This window comes from Ailuropoda melanoleuca, chromosome 11 (genome assembly GCF_002007445.2).
Source record: "Ailuropoda melanoleuca isolate Jingjing chromosome 11, ASM200744v2, whole genome shotgun sequence".
Lineage (NCBI taxonomy): Eukaryota > Metazoa > Chordata > Mammalia > Carnivora > Ursidae > Ailuropoda > Ailuropoda melanoleuca.
Genome location: NC_048228.1, coordinates 30,356,671 through 30,380,081, shown reverse-complemented (window position 1 = coordinate 30,380,081; position 23,411 = coordinate 30,356,671). Strand labels below are relative to the sequence as shown.

The following is a 23,411-nucleotide window of genomic DNA, read 5'->3' as shown; positions in this document are numbered from 1 at the left end:
GAGTTCTGGTGTCTCTTCCTCTTCTTATAAGGATACCAGTCCTATCAGATTTGGATTCATCCTTATGACTTCATTTAGTCTTAATTACCACCTTAAAGGTCCTGTCTCCAAATATAGTCACATTACGGGTTAGGGCTTCAGCATGTGAAATTCAGGGGGACACAATTCAGTCCATAGCAATACTCAACATACCTGTGGACAATGAACAACCTGGCAGTTTTTTCCTGCTTATGATTGCTATAGACAGTGTTGTAGCTGTTGTTTTTTAAGATTTTATTTATTTATTCATTTGAGAGAGAACAAGATCGTGAGTAGGGGGAGGAGCACAGGGAGGGGGACAAGCAGACTGTGTGCTGAGCACAGAGCCTAATGTGGGGCTTGATCCCACAACCCTGAGATCATGACCTGAGCTGAAGCCAAGGGTCACATGCTTAACCGAATGAGCCGCCCACGTGCCCCAGACAGTGTTTTTAAAATCACGAATCGCCATTAAAAAATTCATGCACATATTCCAAGAAATCTCTCTGTCTATGTTCTGTCTTTGCTGAAAATGATAGAGTGTCTTAGACTGGTAGTCTGTTACCAAGGCAACAAAGATACATGTGTGCCCTGAGCAGGGCAGCAGAGCAACCTCTTGTCCCTTGGTTCTGACAGAATTATTGCAAACTGTGCCCAAACAAACCAGTTGTACCATTTTTCCCAGTAATGAGACAAGAAAGGTCCCGTAGGTCTTCATAAAAGGAATATAATAGACCCATAGTTCCATAGCCAAGGATATGTCTCCCTCTGCTGGACTCTTGGCTCTCTCTAATGGAAGGTGCAACCACACAGAAAGCATAGACACTTCTTCCACAGGGGTTAGGTATGAATGTCAGGATCTGTGGTAGAGACTGCTGTTTACAACCCAATATACTTTATCTCCCTCTTTTGTTAGTAACTGAGCCCCTATTTTGAAAATCAGTGGCAATGTGCCCTGTGAAGAAGCCACGTTTTCGCTCTCCCCCTTGCAGCTAGAAGTGATCAAAGCATCTAGAGTATTGACTCGGACTCATGAGAAAGCTTTTATGGAGGAAGCACATAGCCATCGTGTGTCGTTGTCAGCGCTTACCCTCCCTTCTCTTTGTTTCTGCCTGAACTATGCATTTGATGTCTGGAGATAGAGCAGCCATTTGGGTGACTGGAACTTTAGGAACCATCTTGGTTAAGAGTTAACTCAAGGAAGGAAGCCACGTGTTAAGGAAGATGAATCTAAAATGTGGCACAAGCCTAGACCCATAATGACACCATGGAGCTTCCATACCAACTCTGGACTATTGGACTCTCTCGTGTGAGGGAAAGTAAGTCTCTGTGACTTGCCGTGTAAAGCAAATGCTTAACTGATTACAAAATGTAGAATGAAAATCTCAGAATGTAAAAATTACCTTAGAAAATCCTTTACATCCTCTGTAAAATACAGTTAAACAGTGTGGCATAAGCCCTGAATGGGTTATAGGCATGAGGAGATATTTAACCTTTAATTCTTGGGGCCAATCAAGAAAATAGACTTAATTAGGCTCTATCCTTGCGTTGTTTCAAATTAGTATTTGTCTTTAGAAATTATCTACATTGATTTCAGAGACTGTAATTCAGAAATTAAAAATCATATATGGTCTGAAAAGAAAAATATAGGGAAGTCCCAGTAAATCTAATCCTGATAGCTGGAAGCAGCGTGTGTGTGTGTGTGTGTGTGCGTGTGTGTGCATGTATGGAATTACTAGACGATTCCACCTTCACTTTTTCACTGGCAATTTTATGACTTAACTGTATTACTTAGTGTTTCCTTATGAATTTTAATTAACATTTTGATTTTTTTTAAGTTTCTTGAACAAGTCATCATCATGGACGTCCTGACTGCCAAGCAGGATGACTGGGATGCCTATAAAATCACTCACACTTTCTCCCCAGAGGTTTTGGGTGAGCTAAATTTGATTACATTTGATTACATCTACACGGTATGTTTTTTCAAGCAGAATTATGGGGAGAAGTATCAATATGACTGAAATTGCCTTCTCTTTTCTCTTTCTTCTTTCCCTTTCTCTTGCATTCAGCTCAACACTATTATATGTCTGAAACAGAAAAGTCACTGCTGCCATGTGGTTTTGCCAAACTGTGAGTATGTGAAGCTCTGAGAAGAATGGCAAGTGGAAAGGTTCTGGAATTCGGATTTCCCTAAGGAATGTTACCATGTTGCTAAGCTGTGTAGTGTATCTTAACAACCAGGGAGCCCTGTGGGCTCCTTGGAGCAACAGTGGGAGAAACTGGAGAGAGACAGTGAGATTCTTTTGGAAGCATTAGACATTAGGCTGTCTCTGCCAATTGAAAATTCCCAGCTCAAGTGCAAAGATTTAAGGAAATCAATGACAGCTCAATATAGTCCCATTATGAGGCTTGGAGGGTATCAGCAACCTTGAGTTCCTGTCAACCAGATTACCTTCTTTGAAAACTGTCCTCAGGTATAATTTTAAATTCGTCATTAAAATAATTTTCAAAAAGTTTAGGTTTGCTTTAGTTCATGGACCTCAGGTTCACCTTCTTTTCAAGACCGTGTGAAGGCCAAATAAATCTGTTTTGAGGTAATGGGATATTATCTTTTAAAGTAAACCACCTGTCATTGAGGAGACCATACAAATAAAATAAGCTAAGGTTGTGGAATTTATTTCCACATTTATTCTGTGGAAAACATTTGTGGAATGGAAATTCTGTGGAATTTATTTCCACGTGTATTATGTGGAAAACTAACTTCATATAACAAATACTGAGCATATATTCTGTGACGGGTACAGGGAATACAGAGGCTGGACCGGACCATCGCCTAAGTGATGACGATATCTTATGGAGAGAAGCAGGAAATAAACACAGAATGTAAAAAAAAAAAAGTCAGAGAGTGACATGCACTATGGACATAGCTTAAGGAGGGTAAGGGATAGAGAGTGATGGAATGGAGGCTGGGAAGATGGTAGGAACTACTTTAGAGAAGGGTAAGGAAGCCTTTTGGAGGAGGCCTCATTTAGGCAGAGCAACGAATGAAGTGAAGATCTGGGCGGTGTAGATTTTAGGCTGCCCCTAGCAAATGCAAAATGGTTCAGCATTTATCACCTAAGTGACGATCTTCACATCTCTGGGAATTCAGAGTAACTTTCAGCTCTTCGTTGATCAGATATTGTGTCTCCTGTTTTAAACATACATTGTATGTAAGTGTTATTTTGGACTAAGATTATGAATATTTAATACAGATTTACGTAGTTCAAAAGTAACAATGACCAGAGTAGGACTAGATGATTACTAATGCTTCTAAAACACAGATTTTGGGGATATTGTGTCATGTAGTCTACATAAAATCCAGTGATGTGCTAATATACAGGTCGATTCAAGAGGCTGTAGGAAAGGAAACATTGCTCTCAGAAGCACTTTCACAATTCCCTGGATGGCAAATGGTAGTTTTAATTAGATTTTCCCTCAGTTACCACTAAACATGTTTTTTTCTTCTTCAGAGTGAAAGCAGAATGCTGGCATCACAAGCAAAATAGAATTATAACCAGAATTGGCTACTCAGCAGATCTTTTGGGCATAACCACCAGGTCAGGAGGGTTCCACCGAGGGTTTGCGACACAGGCGGTGAGGCAAGATCTGACATACTTACTAATAATAGCTAAAATTGTCATGTTTGCACCTTGGTTAGCTTTTAGAAGGAATTAATACAAAGCAGGGTAGGTTTTCCGACACTGTCTCTTGGATTTAGTTGCAATGCCATGTGCTTACCTGTTTGGAAAGACTGGAGTTAAAACCTGTTAATACAGCTCTTCTGAGCAACAGTTACGGACGCACCAAGTTGCGGTGATTGAAACTCTTTTAGTACTTTGCTTCTCCACAACTGTGGAATGCAGTCTTTAAAATCGGAACATGTGATGGGGGTGTGTCTTTTCCTGTGAACATCACCTGTCGTGTGCATCCTGGTGGGGAAAGTAGGCTGAGAATCACTGCTCCCTATTATGCAGTAAATACCTAATAAGCTAAAATTGTGGAAACAAGTGTATGTGTGTTTTGTTTTCTTTGTGTTGTTTTTTGGTTTGTTTTGGGTATTTAAAAAATATACCTATTATTTCATAAAATTGTATTTGGGTATAACTACACATTTATAGGTTATTATAACTGGTTTAGTCTTACAGAATCCATCCATGATTTACATTGATCAGTTTTGCATTAGTGGGTTTCTCTAACATTGGTTTAGGACAATTTTTAGTCACTTCCTTATAAAATAAATGAGATTTCTGATTCTCTAATAAAGATAATCTTTATTTACCAACGAGCAAATTATTTTCTGGTTTTCTGTTAATTCCTTATTTTAATAATATGTTCTTTTCATATTTCTCTCGTCTGGGGGGAAAATCTATCCTTTCATATGACAATGAATAATTCATTCATTTCTTTTGAGTTTATAAGTCTTAAACAGTTATAGTCCAAAATCAGTGCTTATAATAAAGAGAAACCTTAATAGAGAGATATTATTCTAAGCCAATTCATGAACTTTGGAATGATATCCATTAAAATAAATGAGAAGTGGATTATCAGTCAAAGAGTGCTAAAATCAATATAAACAACAGGCGGAAGAGAAAGATGTGCACCATTATTTATAGTAACTAAAATAGTTTTGCTTTTCTTTAGACTTGAGGCGGTTTCTTTTTTTTTAATTAATAGACTTTATTTTTTAGAGTAGTTCTTAAGCTTACAGAAAAATTGAGCAGAAAGCACAGGGAGTTCCCTATATCCTGCCTACAAATGCATAATGTCCACAATTACAGTCTAGAGCAGTATACTATGGGCTAGTGTCACGGCCCTGAAAACCCCCTGCATTCCACCTGTTCATTACTCCCCCACTTCCCCTCTGGAGCTCATGGCAACCACTGATGTCTTTATTGTCTCCATGGTTTTGCCTCTTCCAGAATGTCATATAGTTGGAATCATACAGTATGCAGCCTTTTCATTTTGGCTTCTTAGCAATATGCATTTATTGTTCCTTCATGTTTTTCATGACTTGATAGCTCATTCCTTTGTACTGCTGAATAGTATTCCGTTGTATTGATGTGCTGCAGTTTATTTATCCATTCACCTATTGAAAGACACCTTGGTTGCTTCTATTTTTTGGCAATTATGAATAAACATTCATATGTAGGTTTCTGTGTCAACGTGATTTCAACTCCTTTGGGGAAACATCTAGGAGTGAAATTGCTAGATCAGATGGTAAGAGCGTGTGTAGCTTTGTGAGAAACTTCCAATCTGTCTTCCAAAGTGGCTGTACCATTTTGCATTCCCACTGGGAATGAATAAGGGTTCCTGTTGCTCCACATTTCTGTCAGCATTTGGCATTGTCAGTATTTTGGATTTTAGCCATTCTAATGGGTGTGTAGCAGTATGTCATTGTTTTAATTTGTAATTCCCTAATGACAAATGATGTTGAGTATCTTTTTATATACATGCTCTTTTGCCATCTGATGATCTTCTTTGATGAGGTGTTCGTTCAGCTTTTTTGCCCAGTTATTAATTTGGCTATTTGTTTTCGTAATGTTGAGTTTTAAGTGTTCCTTGTTATTCTGGATAGAAGTCCTTTGTCAGATATGTGTTTCACCGTATTTTCTCCCAGTCTGTGGGCTGCCTTTTCATTCTCTTAACAATGTCTTTCATGGGGCAAAATATAGTTTCACTTTTCTTCAGGTTTGAGGTAGTTTTATTTTTTCATCGTTAGATCACTTGTTAGAACAATTCAAAGTACAACTTTGTCTTGAGTTATTCATTTACCTCATTTCTGAAAATTTAAGTTTATTTTTTAAAGGATTTTATTTATTTATCCGAGAGAGAGAGAGGGAGAACACGCGGGGGGTGGGGGGATGGGCAGAGGGAGAAGGAGAAGCAGACTCCCCACAGAATAGGGAGCCCTGATGCGGGGCTTGATCCCAGGACCCTGAGATCATGACCTGAGCAGCCACTTAACTAACTGAGGCACCCAGGTGCCCCTAAAATTTAAGTTTAAATCAGACTTTCAGTAGTCCATAATGTATGTTGGATTTTGTAAAATTTTTAATGATATATGTGGATAAAATATTTACATATTGCCTTTATCCCTTTAACATTATTTTGAAACTTCCAATAGAAACAATAAAGTCATAACATCAGATAATTAATTTTTCTGTAATCCCGGAGTAAGCACTATAGCACCTTTTTAAATATAAGAGCAAGATGAATTTCAGACTTCTTGGAGGCACTGCAGTTTTCATAAGAGGACAAAGAAGAGTATTCTTGGTTGTTTATTGACCTTTAACACCAGAATTTAAAGTATATCGCTACCCTTCAAATTAACCTAAGAGAATGATTGTTGTGCGGAAGACACACATAGTAGAATAGCTGAATATTCTAGCTGACATCTCCATCAATCCCATCAGATTTCAGATGAGCAAATCAAAATCTAGGAAATAAAGGAATTTATCCTTGGTCACTTAGCTTGTTAATGGCAAAGCCAGGACCAAACATCTCATTTTTAAATTTCAGTTCAGTGTCCTTTCCACTTTCCAAATTGCCGACTCTATCCTTTTCCCCCAATACAGATAAAAATGAATTTACTAACTTAATTGTGTGAAAGATCCCACACAGAAAGAAGAATGAGTAAGTCTGCAGTTTGAGTTACAGAAAGAGGGTAGAACTAACTCCTCATTATTTATAAGGAACGATAAGAAAATATACTTTTATTGTTAGATAACAGTACTTTATGAATTAAAAATATTTTAATATATTTTATTTAGCATAGAATAAGTTTAGAATTTATGAATATTAGATGTTTTGTGGCAACAGGGCTTGTAATTTATACACCATACACTCTGAATATATACCATGAAAAAGTTGAACACAGATTCTTTGGTCTAAAAAGGTAGTCAATGAACTAAAAATGTGTGCCCAAACAAAATCTTGAGATCAATTTCTAGAACATGGACATATTTTAATGCTGAAATTATTCTGACCAGAAAAACTCACTGCTATGGTTAGAAATAAAATGTATATTTCCCAGTATTGCTATGATGAATTTCCATGTAAGATAGGAAATATAAACAAACACCAGAAAAAAAATTCTTCTTTAAATTTTAAGATAGTATGTCATCTTCTTTTTTTTTTTTAAAGATTTTATTTATTTATTTGACAGAGAGAGAGAGTGAGAAAAAGAGCACAAGCAGGGGGAAAGGCAGAGGGAGAGGGAGAAGCAGGCCCCCCACTGAGCAGGGAGCCCCACATGGGGCTGGACGCAGGGCTCCATCCCAGGACCCTGGGATCATGACCTGAGCTCAAGGCAGATGCTTAACTGACTGAGCCACCCAGGCTCCCCAATAGTATGCCATCTGTAATAAAGTTTATTTAGGGATGCCTGGGTGGCTCAGTTGGTTAAGCGTCTGCTCTTGGCTCAGGTCATGATCCCAGGGTCATGGGATTGAGTCCTGCATGGGGCTCCTTGCTCAGCTGCTCCCTCTGCCTGCTGCTCCTCCTGCCTGCTGCTCCTCCTGCCTGTGCTCTCTCTCTCTCTGACAAAGAAATAAATAAAATCTTAAAAAAGAGAGAAAGTTTATTTAACTCTTTCCTATGCAGCTGCTCCCTCTGCCTGCTGCTCCTCCTGCCTGCTGCTCCTCCTGCCTGTGCTCTCTCTCTCTCTGACAAAGAAATAAATAAAATCTTAAAAAAGAGAGAAAGTTTATTTAACTCTTTCCTATGCTTCTAATCCAGAATTTTTTTCTGACATAATTGTAAATTCCCAAAGAGCCCTACCATTATCTTTGCTTCCTTAGGCCTATGACACTATAGGTGTCTAATAAATGATTACTGAGTGATTGAGAGAAAATCAGTAAATATTACTGAAAATCGCAAATAACAACATGCCAAAGGTTCTCTAATTTATCATTTGTAGATGCAATATTAATCTTTTTTTAATCAGATTTGTTTTCTCCTTAGGTTTTACTATCTTCTCAGAAGATGATACAAATTTAAGAAGCTGGTTGTCTTAAAGCATAATATGAAAGATTCCCTTTATACATATTACATCGTAATATGAAAGGTGCAGTAATGTAACACACATTTGTGGGTATTATATTTTACAGTTCTCATTTTCATTTACTGTATCGAAATTGATAAACATGTTATGTATCTTTATGTTGGTAAGCTAACAAAGTGACCTTAAATGTAATTAAACATAGAACATATTTTAAGGTTTTGAATTTTCCAGGGAAAATTCTTCTGTTCCACCCATGTCTGTATTCATTTCAATGTTTACAAAAATTTGGTCTAAAGTAAAATAGCCTCACATTGTTTTGACAGGAGGAACAATTCTGGGCAAACAGAGAAGAAATGTTTAATGTGTACAGAAATGTCAAGAACCCCCTCATCAAAATGATTGTCATTCTATGGTTTCAGGGTCTAAGCACCTCTGGAAGTGAAGTGAGGTTAACGAGGTAGAACCCCAAGACCTTTGCGGCACCAGTGAAGAGGGCCAAACCAGTACCCTAGGACACGAGCCTCAAATCCCCGACGTCTGCTCTTCCGTTTGAGAGCAAAGGCAGTCATATCATGGCTAGAAATGGAGGCTGTTTTCTAGTCCGGCACACCCCTCATCCCAGAAGGGTCTGCCACATCAAAGGTAAGGTGACTCCAGGTCCTAGAATGTCTCTCTCTCCCTGCATCTGGGCTCCTTGATTATTCTTGTGGGAAAGCACAGGGATGCTATTCAAAATATTTAACTAATGGTGAGGCACAGACGTTGACTGTTGAGACAAGATGCCAACCTTGGAGATAGAACAGAGCCGGTAGGCATCCTCTGTGCCAGGCATTAACCCTGGGATTTCTTGACTGTTAGGAAAGGGACCTGGAGAGGTGCCAAACAGCTCATAGCAATGATTGACCAATTGGTATAGAAGTATTCAATATTTTAACAAATCGCTTGGACATGCTGGCATTTACATGCTATATTAGCCCTGGAGAAGCATTTATATTATCCTCCAGCCCTTACCCCTTTCTCTCACTTTCTCTCCTCTTTCTTTCTCTTTCTCCCCTTCCTTCCTCCCTTTGTCTCTCCCTCCCTCCCTCCATCTCTCCTTCCCTCCATCTTTCCCTCATGCCTTCCCCATCTTTTTCTTTTTCTTTCTTTCTTTTTTCTTTCTTTCTTTCTTTCTTTCTTTCTTTCTTTCTTTCTTTCTCTCTTTCTCTTTCTCTCTTTCTCATTTTAAAATTTAGTTTCTTTAGTACCATATACTACTAATTTCCCTCCTGTCTCTGACTTCTCCNTTCTTTCTTTCTCATTTTAAAATTTAGTTTCTTTAGTACCATATACTACTAATTTCCCTCCTGTCTCTGACTTCTCCTTCCCCTATATTTTTTTCTTTCTGATTCTGTAGTAAATGATGGAGTCCCTCATAGTCCAGTCCTTGGCCATTTTCTCTCTTTAATCTATACTGTGACCCTATTCCCATTTACTCATTCACAAGTTTCAAATACCGTCTATAGGCCAAATACTTTCAAATGTGTGTCATAGACTCAGACTTCTCTTCCAAGATTGAGGCCTCCACAGTCAGCCGCCTGCTTGACCTTTATGTGAGGCACTGATGCTTCTTGGGCACCTTGAATTTTGCTCTTTGAAACTGAACTCTGGATCTTCCTTCAAAAGTGTGTTTCTCCGACTAGTCTATCTTAACTAGTAAATGGTACTATACAATTTGGGCCATTCTTGAACTCCTTCCTCTCCTTCCTTTCCTCTTGCAATACTTCCCTTGATCTTGTCACTTTTTCTTCTAAATATTTTGTAAATTAAGCCACTTCTCTCCACGGCCACGGTAACGGTTCCATTCTAGGCCGTTATTATCTCTTGATCTGATTACTGCTTTTGCAATTTGTAGCCTCCTAACTGCTCAATTTCCACTCCTGCCCTCATCCAATCCACTCTCCATAGAATAAGAAAGATCATATTAAAATCAAATTTAACTGTTTAAATGTCCTACTCAAAATGTTTCAGAGGGGCGCCTGGGTGGCTCAGCCGTTAAGCGTCTGCCTTCGGCTCCGGGCATGGTCCCGGCGTTATGGGATCGAGCCCCACATCGGGCTCCCTGCTCCACTGGGAGCCTGCTTCTTCCTCTCCCACTCCCCCTGCTTGTGTTCCCTCTCTCGCTGGCTGCCTCTCTCTCTCTGTCAAATAAATAAACAAAATCTTTAAAACAAAAACAAAACCTTTCAGAGACTTCCCATGCACTTAAGATAATGTCTATCTTGACATAGACTAAATGTTCCCTATGATGTGGCCTCTGCGTCTTATGACTCATCTCCTGTCAACACCCGCCCACTTCCCCCGTCTTCATTATATATATGCCACACTGGACTTGCCTAAGTACCTTGAACATATAAGACCTTTCCCACCTCTGGATTTTCACTCATAGTATTTCCTCTTGCCATAAAACTCCCTCATTATTTGCTGTTTCTAATTTTTCAGATTTTGGTTTAAATGTACCTTAAAAGAGATATTCTAGGCTCCGCATCCTCAATCTAAATTAAATTTCCTTATAGTATATTCTCATAGTACTCTATCAGAGCAATTGTCTTTGGTCAGGTTCTCTGGAAATAAGACTCCAGGATGGAGATTTGTGTGAAGGACGTTTACTGGGGACTGCTTTTAGGAACAACATGTGTAAGAGGCCAGGGAAGCAGGAGTGGACAGAGGTTGAACTGCGATGCAGACAAAAGGGGCCCCAGTCAGTCCCATAAGGAGCCATGCACAGCTCTGTAGAGGGGTCTCAGCTTAAAGCAAGGAGGTCAGGCCTTTGTGACCCCCATCAGCCACTCTCTGGTCAAGTTCTCATTGTGCATGAGAGCTGTCTTGAGCTGAGAGCAATTCCCAGAGAGGGACTCAGCGTGAGCCTTCAGTAGCCGACACATGTGCCGGGTGGACGGATGACTGTGCTGGTCCTGAAGGCACGGTTTGGGTAGAGGCATCCCCGCATCTGCTACAGCAATTATTGCAGCTTATGGTGAAATATTTTATTTGATTATTATCAAACATCTTCTATGAATTTGTGAGCTCCTTGAAAGCAGATGTGTCTGATTTGCTCACCACTTATTTCCGCTTCCTAGAGTGCCCGTGGCGTGGGAGATAATCCTTGTGGAAGGAGAGAAGGAAGCTTGCATCACATCCAGATAAAATGTACAAGCCTCTGATAAGTGTGAAATAGAGCTCACACTCTACCTCAGATTTCTAGTTGTGTGTCCTTGAGCAAGTGATTTCATTCCTTAAAAAATCATTCTAGCTGAAAGTGAAAGAGGACCAGGGCCCTCGGTAGAGCTCGGGAGATCAGTTAAAAGGCTGACTCGGTCATCCCCGTGAGACGGATCACGGATGGGCCAGGGCAGAGAGTGGAGCGGAGAAGCGACACCTGAACTTTGGGGGAGAGCAAGAGAAAAGCCCAAATGCGCAGCACAGAGAAAGCCATCAGAGCGTTATGAGGTAAAGCAAGATTCAGTGAGAATGGCTGGGTAACTGACCATCAGAGACAAATTCCTAAAGAAGGTCAGGAAAATGAGGGCCAAGAGAAAACAAACAGATATTACAATTAAGAAGTCATCGATGGTTTGGAATCTATTGTCTTGGCAAAATCTGATGGCAGGGTTTTTCAAAATCCGTATGAGAAAACATTGTTTTATGTATGTATGTATGTATGTATGTATAAATTCAATTAGCCAACATATAATACATCATTAGCTTTTGATGTAATGTTCAATGATTCATTAGTTACGTATAACATCCAGTGCTCAGCACATCACATGAACTCCTTAAAGTCCATCACCCAGTTACTCCATTCCCCCACCCACCTCCCCTCCAGCAACCCTCAGTTTATTGTCTCAGTTGAGTCTCTCATGGTTTGTGTCCCTCTCTGATTTCTTCCCATTCAGTCTTCCCTCCCTTCCCCTGTGATCCTTCCTGCTATTCCTTATATTCCACATATGAATGAAACCATATGATAATTGTTTCTCCGCTTGACTTATTTCAGTTAGCATACTCCCCTCCAGTTCCATCCATGTCGATGCAAATGGTGGGTATTCATCTTTTCTGATGGCTGAGCAATATTCCATTGTGTATATGAACCACATCTTCTTTATCCATTCATCTGTTGAAGGGCATCTCAGCTCCTTCCACAGTCTGACTATTGTGGACATTGCTGCTGGGAACGTTGGGGTGCATGTGCATTTCTTTATCCAGTCATCTGTTGAAGGCACCTCGGCTCCTTCCACAGTCTGACTATTGTGTAAATCGCTGCTGTGAACGTTGGAGTGCGTGTGCATTGCATTTAATTAGAACTTTTTTCTCCTATGAAGGCAAATACTACCAAATTGAATATAATATTTTTTCTGACTTTCAAATACTTCAAAGTAAATGATAAATAACTCCTGTATATGTTAATTCACATTCTGCCTTGAATTATCTTATATCTGTAATACAATATAAAACTGTTGGCAGGCAAGGGACTGTTTTCAAATTCCCTGCAATGTCTACCGCAAAGCCTTGCGTATAGTAATATACGTCCACATATAAATATATGTTCAATTGAATAGAACATTTTCTTTGGAAATCTTTCAAGGATATTCATGCTAATTTTAGAAAGCCTAGTAACTGGAATTGTATGAGGAAGAGAAGAGCAGCAAGCTGCTTTATTTTGACTGTTAACAGTTTTGTGCTTTGAACCCATACTCAGTACAAGGACACCACAACTAATTTCTCTAGTTTTACCCCAACGATAATTCTTACAGTCCATTTTACCAACATTCAAATGTTCTAGTCTGTGAGATCTAATCTTATTTTCATAGATAAATCCTTAAAAATCAAATCATCAGTAAGTTTATTCAGTCTAGGAAATGTCAATTTAAAGTCTCTATTTGTGATACATATATTTACTTTGCTAACAACACAACACAAGCCAGTTTCTGCTCACAGTGTACTTGGAAGAGATAAGAATACAAGGAAATGATTATAATACATTGTGTTATGTGCAATGATAGAAGTATGATGAAAGTTCAGATGTAATACACAGACAGGGAGACCACTGGAGGAGTGTCAAGAATGCGTTTGACAGAGGTTTTGATTAGGAGATACATGATAAACATTAAAAAGAAACAATTAGCAGGACTTAGGCATTTACTAGAGTTAAGGATGGAATAAAAAGTCTAGAATTACTATCAGGTTGACAGAGTGGATAGTGGACCAACTCTCAGTCTGGAGCATGTAGGAGGAAGAACATACATAGGAGGTAAGATTAAAAGCTTCATTTCAGACAAACATGTTGTACTTGATGTGGCAATGGAACCTTCTGGAGTAAATGACCAAGTAGAGACTTGGAGCCTAAGGCTTGGATGGGACTGTAAAGTAGATTTGAAAAGCAGGAGCATACAGGTGAAAACAGCAATGTTGTTGCCCAAGAAAGAAATCCCAACAGAACTCTGAAAAACACAGGGATGTGCAGACACAGAAAATCCAGAGAAAGAGACCAAAAAGAAATAGCAGAGGTGCTAGGATGGAAAAAGTTGTCTCTGAAAATGGAGAGAAATGATTTTAAAGAAAGAAGGAATAGTGCATGTAAAGGATGAAAATTTTCCATTTAATTTACAAACTAGTGATCCCTACAGCCTCTTCTATTACGTAGTATAGGGAAGGTTTGAATTTATAGACATGATTATATTAAAATATTACATTTGCTTGGCAGAAGTTTTTAACTGTATCTGAAGAGTCCTAGAGATCTGGGTAAGAGATAAAGATGGAGTAAAATGTGTTTGAACAAAGGGCACAGTAGCCAAAGAAATTTGAGTATCACTACTTCATGGCAAAAAGCATTATATCTAGTCATGGAATTAAATGAGGCTTTTTGGAACTTTTGCTAAAGCCAGATTTTGAGATCATCTACACGTGACTTGCTAAAAGATAATTCAAAACCTGGCCCTATGATGGTGGCCTATCTCCAGGCTCTTTTGCTTTAGAGAACAGTTCATAGAAAGGAAAGAGAGTGAGGATTTCTTTGAAAAGAGTCACTGGGGTGCTGTGTACTCCCCTTCCCCTCCATGAGGAGCAGTGGTAGCCGCCTTCACCTGGACCTGCAGGGCTTGCCAGGGAACCGTGTACGGAGAATGTCTAGAGAGGAGACAGAGCTCACTGGCTAGCTGGCTCCTTGCCTGTGCTGTTCCTGGTCTGCCCTACACTGTTTCTGCAGTGGGTTATGGGGAGACTATTCTTGGGGTGAACTTGTTCTGTATCTTCAATGTTATGGAGGACACAGAGAATGGTGTCTGATTCTCTTCTAAAATCTCAAGACAAGAGCTGGCTGGAGCTGGCTGAAGCTGGCTGTGTCAGCGGCACAGACTGGGATTAAGTTGCTTTTGCAAAGACCAGGCAAAGGATCTTGTTTCCTGTGGGCTCGAGTGGACACTCAGGGGGAAGCTGGTTGAGAACTGTCTTGCAAGGACTCAGCCCAAGAGACAAGATAATAGGACAACTCCAGCCAAAAGAGGCTGGTGACATTTCACATGGGGTGAAGGTGGGAAAGAAGAGATGTGAGCAATTATCTGGTAGATACATTACCCATGACAGTGAACAGTGTCAGAGATTTCCTCAGCCAGGGGTCTTCAAAGAACCCACAAAATACCTCGTGAGGAAAAGAAACAGTATTTCTTCTCTGCCCCACAGATCTGTTTTCACAGATGCCTCAACACTAAATTAAAACCATTAAGCAAGTAAGACTTTGTGTCCCCTTCACTATTCCTTCATCCTCCACCCCAACTCCAGAGGAGCTGAAAGCAGTGAGGGGGAAGGAAGAGTGGAAGAGCAAGGGGAAGAAACACAGCCCACACCCCCACTCTCCTCTGCAGAGACTGGGTCATAGTTGGCCTGGACAGAGGGTGTGAAAGGAATACTAATACTTTTATAGCACTAGCTACCCTGATAGTAAGTATTCGGCATCCTTGATGGAAAGTTTTGAGCACAATAAAGATTATTGCAGTTACTTGTTATTTTTAAAGTAAACTTTAAAATTGTAAACCTTTTTGTTTTAACATTTAAAATTTAACTTATAAATTTTATTATTTTACTTATAAATCTAGAAAATTTTAAAAATAACTTCAAGGGGGTCTTCGATTAGTATTTAGTCCCATTTACAAACTTAGTAAAAAAAAACCTTTAAAAGTTTAAATGTCAGTTACTCATTAAGTAGATTTGCTTTCTTTTAAAAATTTCACATCCTTATCACATGAATTCTTACCAAGCTATAAATAACTCCTGTAAATTTAATAAATTAAACATAAATACAGACAAATACATTATTTAAAACATTTCTTTACTGTTTACCAACTTAATGATATTCTCATGCTTTTCTGCTTAAATATTACATGCATTTTAAAAACACATATACAATGGTTTTTACTAAACTTAACCCATGAATAAGAATACTATGTAGTTTTTGTATTTTATCATTTCTGTCTTTTATTTGAAACCTTCCCAATGTTAAAGCCCACCATTAACTAAGGAAACAGTTACCTTGGACAAAAACAAAATTAGAGTTATTTTCTCCTTAAACTGGGGTTGGATGTCAATCAGAAAATTAGGCAGGAATGTGAAATTTGAATCTTCCCCTGGCAGTCTCTGAAAGGTGAGTCCTTCAGAATCATGACTGGAACAGAAATTTGATGCCCGGTACGGGGAGCTGGTCCTTCCTGAGCTCAAGACTCCATTACCTAATTCCCCTGTATATTCAAGGAAGTTAATGAAATTCCCACTGATACTGTCCTAATCTCCTTCACTGCTGGGCTGGGTTTCACGTTTCCCCGACTACCTTTAAATCATTTAATATTGTCGCATTTGACTCTGAAGCCACTTGAATGACATTGCACTTTTTACATTTTTATGTAGTTCTTTCCTAACTCTTGGATAGATAGAATCTGAATTCTCTCATATTGCTTATTAACCATTTTTTAATTAAAGGAGATAGCAGAGAAAATAGGGATTTCTCCATTGATTCGTCTCCATGTTAATATTTTATTTCACTTGGTAGGCAATTTTTCACTACCCACCTGGGTCAATCACTACCTCAGGTGTTTAAGATAGGATGATAAGATGTGATGTTATCTTCAAAAATTTTATTCTCATTTCTATTTAGAAGCAGTTACTATCGGTAAAGTTCTAAGTATCAGACTAAATAAAAGCTTTATATTTGGTTGTGTTATTAATTCACTTGATAAATAATCATAGAGCATCAGCTTGTGCCAGGCACTATTCTAGACACTGGGAACAGAGCAGCAAGCAAAACAGACAAAATACATGCTTTCATGAAGCTTACACTCTAGGGCGGCTCAGCAGAGCAGTGTGCAAACAGGTATGATAGGTGACAAGTGCTGTAGGAGAACAGAAGAGCATGAAAGGACAGAGTGTGATGGGGTACCTTTCAGAGTTCTCAACGAAGACCTTTTTGATGTCATCTGAGCAGATAAGAAGGCGGTGGACTGATAGTCCTAGAAGGAAATTGAGAAAAGTGAGCAAGTATGAAAAACTATCCAGAAGCTTCCTGCGCACCTTTCTTGGAAACAAAGCAGCCACGTGTTCCTATGTCTCGTAATTCACTGTTGAACATAGAACAAAGACCTGTACACTTTCATTTCCTAAGCTGTCAATATGTCATGAGTTGGCATTGATCCGAAAAGAGGATCTGTGTATAATTCAATATGTAAGCCAAAGGCAAATTACTGTTACGGGAGAGTGAAGGAGCCTAGAAAGCTTGGACATGAGGAAGGAGGTTCCTTTGTACCGCGTTTTCCTTCCTTCCCTCCCCCCCAATCTACCTCATCCTATTTCCCATTCCAAGCTCCTGCAGCTGTTCATACCCTCTGCCAGGACAAAAGCTGGGCCAGTGTATGTCTCTTCAGAGGCCCTGTTGTACTGAGACATTCTGGATGCTTTCAAACACCTGAATGTGGCGTTCATGAAGAGGGCTAAGAGAATTCCTTTGTCATCGTAAGACTTGGGAAATGCGAGGTCTGTCTGGGATGGAGGCAGATCTGTTGGCCTTGACTCTCACACCAACATCAAAGATGTGAGCCTGGTTCTCGAGGCTGACGAGAAGGCAGAACATTTTCAGGAAGCATGTATTACAAACATAATTTGCTACGCTGACCTTCAAAGAATATTGGCCTAGAACCTGTTCTAACAATGTGTAGTCTGACATCTTGTGTACACTTAGCAATATCTGGTTGGGAAGTGGCTGATCGTTCAAACAAAATCTACCAAAAACCTAATGTGGTTTCTGGTCTGTTTATCGTGACTCACTTAGGTTTGAATAATATTCCCATCTGTACTGTGAATGATGATGAGAACTCACTGGGGGCATTGTGGGGTGTTGGCCCACTCAACCACTTAGAGAAGGATGAGATACCGTTTGCCAAATGCGGTTACCCACCCAGCGCTGCAGCCCCTCAGAGCCCAGTCAGAGGAGCCTCGCCAGCCCTAAACCAGGTCAAGGTGCCCCCACGGCCTCATTCTGGTGAGTCCCTTGCAACTAATGAAATCTTTCCTGAGGCCTCCTGCAAACTATCGGGGGTGGCGGGAGTGGGGAGGCCAGGGAGGGTAGTCTATATGATTGCCAATATAGCTGCAGTGATTTTTAAATAGTCATGAAATTTTCTTACTATGAAATAAGTTATTCATTATAAAAAATTTTCCCTCATTTAATCTCATTTCAGTAGTTCAATAATGTTAATAAATATTATTATTGTCTTTATTATGTCCAAAACATGTTTGGTGTGGTTCTAGTCTCTAATCCCGACAAAAGTATCTAAGAGGTACTAAAAATGAATGTTTAGCCAACATTGACGGGGAAACCACTGCGACAAAAAGTGAGTCAGGGAAATGCAGTAGGGATGGAATTGCACGCTTCCATCCCGCCCCGTGAGACAGTCAGCTCCTGAAGCTGGGGCCCAGTGTCATTGCCTTCTGTGTTTCTGGTATTCTTGGTGTCTCCCCAGGTCCCTGCACAGTGTTTGATCTTTAGTAATCAATTAATTAATGATTACTGAATTGAAACAAAAAGGGATTAATCAACAGAACATATAGTTAACAATATTGTATGTTTGGAAGATACAAGAGTAGATTTAAAATTTTTCATCACAAGAAAAAAATTGGTAATTTTGTGAGGGGATAGTTAACTACACTTAACTGTGACCATCACTTTGCAATTTATACATATATCAAATCATTATTTGATTTATTACACCGATACATTTTAAAAAGCATAGTATGGCATAATCTAAAGCTCCAGGTAAAATAGAAGGCATTCTGGATGGTGGAAATTGTATCTAGTTCTCTTTCTCTTATTACTGGAAGTTTCAGGGCACATGAAAATTATTTTGGTAGAATGTGGTAAAATATACTATCTTTCAAAGGGTAACAGTAAGAGGGACCATGTGATTCCATTCTAAGGTCTTCACACTTGTTAACTCCTTTCATCCTTTCAAGAGTTCCTCTTCCTTACCCACTAGCAATAAAGAATCAAAACCCACATACTCCACCTTCTCTCTGGTGTTCCTTCTTATACCATAAACCCCAGAAACTTAACAGTTGGGAGTTAAGTGTTGCCATCTGCTAAGATTTATATTTCAGATGTGGGGCTCAGGTGATCTTTTTGGTTGCTGTCGGCTCTCAAGCATGACGGGAGACATGGGCTTTTCCTGCTACAATATCCCAGTGTTCAGATTCTGGATTTATGGGTGTCAGAGGGCAAAGTCAGCAGATATTGCGGCTTTCAGATCTCAGCAGTGACCCAGTGCCTCATCTTTAGTCTCACAGATGTTGTGACAGCAACTGAGGTGTGAGTGGCATCCTGACTCCCCTTCGTCCTGATTGTGATAAAGACGGTGCCCCCGTGGATGGGCCAGGTGCAAGGTGCCGCTCTTAAAGCGATTTGTGGGTTCACTGCTCCAGCCCTTCCGCTGAGATTGCAAACACCTAATTCCCTGTCTCATTTACAGTTTAGCTTAAAATAGGGTGGTTTCTGTTTCCCACAAGTGAACACTAACTTAACAGACTCGCTTACTGCCCATAACTCTGTTCTTTCTACTTCCTTCCCACTCTCTTCTGGAGAGAGTTAACTTCCCAATATTTTTCTTTCTTCAGCTAGAACTAATGAATTCAGTTACTATTGGGAAATGCACAAAATCTTTTCATCTTATAAGAAATTGTGTTAACTGGGGCTTCAGTAAAAAAGATAGCATTGCTTATAGAGAATATATCTTTAAATTAATGCAGAAGGAGATTAAGCAAATATTTAAATGGTTTTAGAGTGATTTTATTAGATGAATCTATGGAATGTGTAGGGTTGAGAGACTGATGAAATAAGAAATAAAGTAAAAAATGTAATTATAACTCAGCACACATCTCCTTCTGGCCACAGGGCAAACAGCACACATGAAATCTCTTTAATCAGGGAAAGTGTCAGTTATATGGACAGGAAACAGAAAAACATGTCTTATACTGAAATACGTACTTTTAAAAACTAGTTTACCCAGATCAAGAAAACTCTTCCCGTCTTTCTTTATATCATCTTCCTGGGCATAGAACTAGTTTTGTAAATATAAATACACTTTTATTATGTTATTGTAGTATAACTTTACCTGCAAGGTTTCCAATATTTATAAACAGATCCCTGAGTTGACCTTATTTGAAATCCAGATACACTCTCTTTTATTTCAGCAACTGACATGTATGTCATGTGGTAGAAAGTTTTTCAGTTCGATCTAAATATATTTTCCTGCAATATCATTTCAGAGCCCTGTAGAAAAATCAAGGAGTGCTTCAAAACTTCCAGTGAGAATCCCTTAGCAATTAAAAAGGTAAAGAAACAACTATTTACAGTTACCTTATTTAGTTCAACTTCTGTCATTTCCTCTCCTTTTCTTCACACACCTTTCTGAAAAGGTAACATTTCACGATATTCTTTACAGCTTAAAAAATTACTTTTAATTTAAATTCGATTTAGTTAACATACTGTATTATTAGTTTCTGGGGTAAATTTCAGTGACTCATCAGTTGCATATAACACCCAGTGCTCATTATATCACCCTCCTTAAAGCCCATCACCCAGTTACCCCATCCCCCCACCCCCAGCCCTCCAGCAACCCTCAGTTTATTTCCTAGAGCCTGGAGTCTCTTGTGGTTTGCCTCCTTCTCTGTTTTCATCTTATTTTATTTTTCCTTCCCTTCCCCTATGTTCATCTGTCTGGTTTCTTAAATTCCACATATGAGTGAAATCATACGGTATTTCTCTTTCTCTGACTGACTTATTTCACTTAGCATAATACCCTCTCATTCCAGCCCCGTCATTGCAAATGGCAAGATTTCATTCTTTTTGATGGCTAATATTCCATTTCCCTGATGACTAGTGAGGTTGACATCTTGTCATGTTCTTACCTGCCATCCTTATGTTTTCTTATGAGAGATGTGTATTTGCCCACTTTGTAAATTGGTTGCTGGTCTTTTTATTATGAAGTTTTAAGTGTTCTTTATATATTCTAGATAAAAATTATTTTGTCACATATACATTTTGAAATATTTTCTTCCAGTCTGAGGCTTACCTTTTGTTTTTTATAACAATGGCTTTTGAAGAACCAAAATTTATAACTTTTATGAAACCCAAATTTAAAATTTTTCTTTCATAGTTTCAAGTCCACATGATGTTTACCTCTCTATTGTGCCTTATTGTGAAGACTAACCACTAGTACAATGTAGAATAGAAGTGATGAGAGCAGACACCCTCACCTCGCACCTAATTATAGAGGAAAACTTATACTTTCATCGATTGTGACATCAGGTTTTTTATAGATGCCCTTCATATGGCTGAGGAAGTTCCTTTTCCTTCCTAGTGTTCTGAAAGCTTTTATCAGAAATAGGGATTTGTTTTTGCCAAATGCTTTTTCTGCATCTATTTGAAATGATCATATTTTTCATTTTCAATCTGCTAATATGGTGAATTACATTGGTTAACTTCTAAATGTTAACCTACCCTTGCATTGCTGGGAAAAAACCCTAGTTGGTCATGTTGTGTTAACCTTTTTATATATTTAATTTCATAAAATATTGTTTAACATTCTTGTGTCTATGTTCTTAAGTTTGCAGTTTCCTTGTAAGGTCTTTTGTGGTTTTGGTACTAGCATAACACTGGCTTCATAGAATAAGTTGGGAACTTCTCTTTAAAATTCTGGGAGATTTTATGTAGAATTGATATTATTTCTTCCTTCAAAGTTTTGTAGAATTCTTCAGTGAAGCCATCTGGGTCTGGAGTTTTCTTTGAGTCAGGGTTTTTAACTACAAAATCAGTTTCTTATTTTCATATAGATATAGACCATTCAGATATAGACCATTCAGGTTATGTGTTTCTTCTTTACGAGCTTTGGTAGTTTCTATTGTTCAAAGAATTTGTCCATTTCATCTAAGTTGTTGAATTTAAAGATAAAAAGTCATTCATAACATATCCTTTTAATGATTATATGATCTGTAGAGATGTTCTGCCTCTCATTCCTGACATTGGGAATTTGTGTCTTCTTTTTTTCTTGATGAGTCTAACCAGAGGCTTGGTAGTTACATTGATTTTCTCAAAGAATAAACTTTTCATTTCATTGATGATATCTCTTGTTCTGATTTTCTCTATTTCATTGATTTTGGTTCATGTCCTTATAGAAGAGGGAAGCTTAGGTCACTGAGTTGAGACACTTTTCCTTTCTAATATGATCATATATCATTATAATCTTTTTTAATAAACCCTGCTTTGGCTGCATGCCTCAAATTTTACAATGTTGAGCTTTCATTTTCATTCTGTTCAAAATACTCCCTAATTTACTCTTAAATTTCTTATCCATGGGTTACTTAAAATTATGTTGTTTAATTTCCAAATATTTGGGTACCTTAAAGGTATCTTTATGTGGTTGATTTCCAGTTTAATTCCATTGCAGTCGGAGAATATACTTTGTATACTTTGAAACTTTGTATATTTATTGAAACTTGTTATATGGCCCAGAATACGGTCGACTTTGATAAATTTTCCATGTGCCGTGAAAAGAATGTTCACTCTGCTGTTGTTGGGTAGAATGTAATATAAATACCAGTTAGGTTGGTTGATACTGTCATTCAGGTCTTTTGTAGCCTACTGATTTGCTCTCCACTTTTTCTATCAGTTATTCAGAAAGAGGTGTTGAAATCCCTGACTATAGTGTATTTCTCTTTTAATTTATATCAGTTTTTTCAGAGCTCCAGTGACATAATCAGTTAGTACATGGTACTTATATCAGTTTGTAATCATGTATTTTGAAGCTCTCTTATTAGGATTATTACTATTTAGGTTTATTACGTCCTTTCGATGAAATGACCCTTTTATCATAAAATTACTGTCTTCAATCCTGATAACATTCTTTGGTTTGAAATGTTTCATTATAGAACAAACTATTCAGGTTTTCTATTTCTTCTTGAAATGATTTTGTTTGTGAAATTATTCATTTCATTGAAACATTCGAATTTATTGATAATGTTGTACATAATAACCTCATATTCTTTTTTAAATATATGCAGGATCTGTAAGATGTACCCTTTTACCTATCAGTTTTGTTAATTTATGTCTTCGTTTTTCCTGATCAGTGTCCATAGTAGTTTATCAATTAGTGTAACAAAGAACTAATTTTTGTGGGGTTTTTTGATTCTCTCTGTTATATATTTCTTTTCTATTTTGTTGATTTATGTTATCTTTTCCCTCTTTCCATGCACATACTTTATTTTATTGTTCTTTACTTGACTCTTTTATCTTTCTAAAATATATATTTAGATATAAATTCTTCTTGGAGGATTGTTTTAACTGCTTTCATAATTTTTGTTATCAGCATTAAGTTAAAATTTTTTTCTAATTTGCCCTATAATTTCTTTTTGCCTCATGACTTAGTGGCTGGACATTATGTATGAAAAGTTATTTGTAGGAATCTGAAGTTCATGATAAAAGCACTTTTTTCCAAAGAGAACTTTGTGCTTGTTTCTGTAGGAACCCAGAGGCCCTACCAGCCTCTACTAACTTAAACCAAGTTCAAACTTTGACCTCAGGTTATATTTCTTTAAGGACCATTGCACTTCTAGGTCACTTTCATCTTCAGGCTGTAGCCCTTTGTTGGCCCTTAATTGGGTCCTGAGTTTTCAGTCCTGTCTTTCAGGACCTTGTAAGCTCTCAGAAGAAAAGTTTTCACTCTCAAAAGAAAGACTTTAGGGCAAAAATGGCTACTGTACTCCCTACATCTGAGACTTCTCA

At 38.3% G+C, this 23,411-nt stretch overlaps 1 protein-coding gene across 1 annotated transcript in view; it reads left to right on the top strand.

Moving 5' to 3' along the window:
* C11H4orf17 (chromosome 11 C4orf17 homolog) overlaps positions 1–23,411 on the top strand; it is a 292,825-nt gene that overhangs the window by 257,715 nt on the left and 11,699 nt on the right. Inside the window, exons 7-12 of the mRNA XM_034671476.1 lie at positions 1,857–1,953; positions 2,088–3,654; positions 8,023–8,125; positions 8,482–8,704; positions 17,409–17,618; positions 19,898–19,962. Coding sequence (XP_034527367.1) covers positions 8,635–8,704; positions 17,409–17,618; positions 19,898–19,962 — 345 coding nt within the window. The 5' untranslated portion in view covers positions 1,857–1,953; positions 2,088–3,654; positions 8,023–8,125; positions 8,482–8,634. The remainder of the gene's footprint in view (positions 1–1,856; positions 1,954–2,087; positions 3,655–8,022; positions 8,126–8,481; positions 8,705–17,408; positions 17,619–19,897; positions 19,963–23,411) is intronic.